The following is a 5,582-nucleotide window of genomic DNA, read 5'->3' on the forward strand; positions in this document are numbered from 1 at the left end:
ATTATTATACAGTGACTATTTTAAAAACTGTCAAAATAAAACATTGATAGTTTAGGATTCAGGTTTATTAAACAGACTCAAACTTATCCCATTCTTCATTAAATTTTCAGCTTTCTGCTAAAACACACATACCTACTTATATATAAGCTTCACAAGAGATGATTCATGAAAGAACAAACTATCCTGGATATCTCATAATGCAAAGAGTATCTTTCATCTCCTTTTCTTCACCTGGTTATTATTGAGGACAGAAACTGATAATTGCATTTCAGAATGCAGCAGGATTTATGGAACAACCATTCATCCACTGACCACCCATTATAATTTTTGGTGTTCATTCATGTACATCAAAATACATCTATTAATCTGATAACTACAGGCAAGGCTATGGTTTACTAATGAGATCTCATAAGACCAAGGCACATCAGGAGTTATTACCCATCTTGGCAAAGATCAGCTTAAATTAACATTAGCCAATGAATAAATGTTTTGTTACTGTATTACAATTTTACCCAACTACATTATGGCCTTAACTTTACTGGCAGTTTTCTACTCTAATAATTGAGCCAACTGTTAATCTTGAAATAGGCATACCTAAGAACTAAAAGTTGCCAGAAAGCCTTCCATTTGAGAGGTTTGCTTCTCAGTTACATAGTTTTGGATTCAGTGTCACTGAATAATCCTCTAAGCTGTCACTCAACGAGCTAGACATAACAGCTAAACAGCCATCAAATTACACTATACCAGCTTAAAAACACTATGTAATCCAAGATAGCTCTAAAAAAAAGCAGGATGATCATTGTTGGATTGCCTTTAATCAGAGATCCGCTTGATCAGTTGATCTGTGGTTACACAACCACAATGGCTTATTCTAATAAAAAAATTCTATTATTATTGCCAAAGCACAAAGGGAATTTCCTATCAAATATGCACTATGGAGGAATCTGTTCAATAATCTGACCTAGTCAAAGTAGCAGTAAAATCTTTCAGTATCAGAACAGAGCCACATACTAATTTACATACCATGTAAAATGCAATTACTACAATTACATTCCTATAATTGCATCTCGTACAGCAGTTATTTCTGAGGAAAAAAAAATCTGCAAAGACTACCTAAGTCAAATTTAAAAGCATCAGCTCTCCATTGAAAGAGCAGAATATATAATATTGTTTTATGTCCACTACTACTGTTAGTGTGTAGAGGACATGAGATAACAGGTTAAGGAATTTTAGTATTTCTTTTATGTATGAGCTATGGTTTAAAGTGTAACTGCTAAGAAGCAGACTTGCTGCGTATCATCTTCAGCAGTAGAGGAATTTGCTGACCAAGTAGCTCCCAGGATACTTTGGTAATGAAACAAACTGACCAACTTCAGTTGAGTTTCTGCAAGCAATGCTTGGAAAAATTACAAGTTCGACAGCCACTTTCTCTATACATTGAAAGTTTATTAGCCTCATTCCAGTCATGGCTATCACTTTAGTTACAGAGTGCATCTAGAACTGCATATATGTATCCTTTGTCGCTTAAGATGGCTGTTACAATAGCTAGCATATTGCAGAAATTTGAACCCTGAATATATTTTAATATATGGGTCCATAGGAGAGAGAGAGAGAGAGAGAGAGAGAGAGAGAAAGAGAGAGAAAGAGAGAGAGAGAAAGAGAGAGAAAGAGAGAGAGAGGAAGAGAGAGAAAGAGAGAGAGAGAGCAACTGCCAGTTGTCAGAAATGGCAGAGTTTGAAATGTAGCTTGCTACAAAATGTATCAACCACAGAAACTGGATAGCACTGTAGCACTCCCTAAAGTCACAAACACATAAAAGTTGATCTGTCACAATTCAGAAGACTCACTAAATACAGCAAAAAAGAATTAACATTTTAGCCTTTAAACTGACCATATCAGACCCAGATATGGAGCCTTTTACAACTACCTACAAAGTCAGTGTTAAAGAAAATCATAATGAAATCTGGAAACTGAGATAATGCACGATTTATTCAAAACAATGTGAATAAATAAGCATTGTATTTAACTGACTAACCTGAATGCTCAGGATTAAACCAATTCTCTCACCCATACTGTGTTGATTCAAGTTCTGAAACTTGTAGACAATATACAGACCAAAAGTTTGTGGGTAAAATTTGGTAGGTAGAGGGTACAGGTACCTATCTTACATGTTGGGCTTTTTATATTTGTCTATGTTCTATAACAGTGGTGCAACAATGAATATCAAACAAGTACCAGAGTTAATATGATCTACTTGAAAACTACTCCAGTTGGCTACAGTCCCATGACTGAGCCCAGTAAAAGTATATGTACACTGGTTCCTTAATTACATATACAGAACTAAAATAGGGGGCTTCACTACAGACAGAACACTAACAGTGCACTATATTATGCCACATGTGCAATAATGTTAAGAGGGAAGAAAAGTTAGTAAAAAGACCCACACACCAACATGGAGAGAGTAACAGCATCACGTAGACGACAGTAAGGTTGTGTTTGAGGATTTATAAGGTCATCAACTAGAACAGAACCAATGCCAGTCATTGCAATTTCATTAAAAAAAAAAAAAAAAAAAAAAGGCTAGCAGTCAGAAATTTGAAAATTTCAAACAGAAGCTGTAGAAAAACAATTTATTATTGAAGTACCTAGTACTTTAAGGTTACTGTGATAGCTTCACTTAAAATCTGTAGTTTTCATACCTGAGGGGTGCCGTATAACAATCCAAAACAATACTTCTACAAAACTAAACTTTATATACACATCCAGTAGTCCAGGTTTTGACATGATCATATGAGCACGATAGAAACTAGACATTTTAAAGGAATTCATATTAATGAAAATTAAGTTACATTCTAAAATGTAATATATTTCAGGGAAAAAAAAAGTTAGGATTTTTTTCTTCAAGACTTACTTTAAAGAACTAATTTAAAAGAGCTTTAGAAATTAGAATCAAGTAGATGAAATAGATTCCAAGTATGTCTAATGCCTTCATATTCTGACAGAAAAACACTGACAAGAATACAGAAGAAGCAAATCAAAAATCACAAGAATCAAATGTAATTCAATCCTGAAATACTAATTTTTATAAATTATAATCCTAAGCTATATTGAAGCTTTCCAAATGGTTAAGAAAGGATTCATATTTATAATTTTCCAGAAGAAAAAAAAAAAAAAAAAAAAAAAAAAAACTTAATGAAATTCATATAGTTATAGACATAAGTTTAAATTAGAATTAACAGACCAATTTGAACTGAAATTAATCATTTTCAACCTTTTATACAAGAGCAAGTATATATTAAAAGATATAGCTACCATTGTTAATAATTAAAGAGAATTATGCCAAAATCAAAGGCATTAGTTTTACATTAATTCTGAAACAACTGGCATTAGACATGCACAAATAGTCAGAACAACTTATTGTCAGCAAAGGCATCAGTTATAGTGAAACCTCAAAACTTAAAACTATTGAAGTTTAAACTTCAGTCAATTTAACAGTCAGGCAAATAGTATCATTCAATACATGATAACTAAAGCACAATATTAACATTGACTTAAGTTTTCATTTTCTGTATCGCTCAGAACCTGAACAAATTCAACCATTAAGTCAACATTTGACTTGCATGACCAAATTAGTGTCGAATCCGTTTCAAAATCTTAAGCCAAACTAGAACCAGTTTACTTTACACAAATGATCCATACCATTGAGTGGCTGAAATAACTATATATATAAAAAGACCCTCACTATGCAAAGGACAGACTCCATCTTATCAAAATCACTGAAACGAAACTGATGTAAGAGCTTAAATGGAGTAATGACTAACCAGAAAGCTGACAATAGATTACATACAATATTGTTGAGTCAATCTTTTCTAGTGAAGATAAAAGCTTCAACAGAAAGGAAATGAGGCTTGTAATATGGGCTCACAGGCAATACAAATTTAGGACCTCTACAACAATAGAATTGATTAATTATTTTGCCAACATATCAGCAAGCTAAAGACAGTGTTGCTAGTAAGCCTCAAAGAGAAACTTGTCCAGTGCAAGTCTTTCATTAATACCAATGAAAAAATTTGATAAAACAAAAATAGTGTATATTAAGCAAACATTATTTCACCAAGTAAATCTATAAGTATTTAAATTCTATAGCAAGCTAAAATAAGACTATTCTGTATGAATTGCGTAATCAGGACAATTTTATCCAACGTCCTTTAAGATAGCAGCATGTGGGTCAAGGGAGATTAGCTGTTATTTCTCTTCCTTGAGAAAACAAACTTGACAACTGATCAAGTTAAGCTGCTTGAATACCAAATTGCATACAAATCTAACATCTGTGATTGATGTTCAAGCAATACTGTAACATGGTCTACAGTATTATATAAATTTGAAGTAGGAGAAATATTTACAAAACTATTCAGTAAATTTTTGGCAACTGAAAAATAAACCTCAGTAAATTAGGTATGCAATTAAATTATTTTCCTACAGAATCAAATCAACTTCAAATCAGTTTAAGTTAAAAATTTTCTAAGAGAAGGAAGGACCTAAGAAAAAAAAAATTGAAACCAAAAACTAGAAACCAACAAGTATTATAGATATAATTGCATGTTTCTTTTATCAAAGCAATCTGAAAGTAATTATACAGGATTAAAAAACTCGATTAACAAATGTGTTATTTTAATTCTTTAGTGACTAAACACTGCCATAAAACTATCAGAGATCAATAATTCATATTGAACATAAAGCCATTGTCAGATAATTATTACAAACATTACTGACATTCAGAGATAAAATGGAACTAAGATTGCAAGGTCTTACCTTCACCGTGTTTGTCTGTAAATTGGAATGCTTGTACCAAACGCAGTGTCTCATCAACTGATCGACCAACTGGTAGGTCATTAATAGTTATCTGTCTCAAAACACCTTTCTCATCAATGATAAATAGACCCCTGAAAGAAAAAAAAAACCTATATAATAAATCTGAAGAAATGAGTTAATGAGTTTCTGAAACTTGCTTTAATCAAATTTATTTTCAAATGACTAATTGTTATGTGTGGACTATAGTTACTAGTAATATGTTAAGTGAATTAATAGTTATTAGCCTGCTTTACAATCATACGAAACAAATTGGTTTTCACAAAAAAGCTATTGTTTTACTAGTCCTTTCATCTAATCATTTCCATTCAAGAAACCAATCACTCTTTAAGGAGAGAGCTTAAAAAACAAAAGTGTCAAGTCAGCTAAATTGACCGAAAACCATTATGTCAGACAACTGAGTGAAAAAACAGAAAATAGTTTTAATGCAATGAACAAGTTCACAAGTGATTATAGGAGAGTGTGGTGGATAATAGCAGTTAAAGAAGTCTGACATAAATGGAGGTTTTGATGTGTTACAACCTGAGACCATGCTGCCTCTGAAACCACATGAGATCAATGCCAGTGTGTAACTTGGGTCAGTCTAGACTGAATACCCTAATTGCATCTAAATCAAATGACTGTAGGATCCACAGTTATACCACATTTTACACTAATTGAATACCACACCTCAGGTTTCAACACTGACCATGTATTATTAATTTGTAGGTTCG

General features: G+C 32.4%; 1 protein-coding gene across 1 annotated transcript in view; it reads right to left on the minus strand.

Annotated features, from left to right (window-relative positions):
• The window catches only part of LOC106872407 (peroxiredoxin-1), a 34,659-nt gene that overhangs the window by 4,216 nt on the left and 24,861 nt on the right, over positions 1-5,582 (minus strand). The window contains exon 5 of the mRNA XM_014919404.2: positions 4,813-4,943. Within this exon, the coding sequence (XP_014774890.1) occupies positions 4,813-4,943 (131 nt within the window). The remainder of the gene's footprint in view (positions 1-4,812; positions 4,944-5,582) is intronic.

This window comes from Octopus bimaculoides, chromosome 8 (assembly GCF_001194135.2).
Source record: "Octopus bimaculoides isolate UCB-OBI-ISO-001 chromosome 8, ASM119413v2, whole genome shotgun sequence".
Lineage (NCBI taxonomy): Eukaryota > Metazoa > Mollusca > Cephalopoda > Octopoda > Octopodidae > Octopus > Octopus bimaculoides.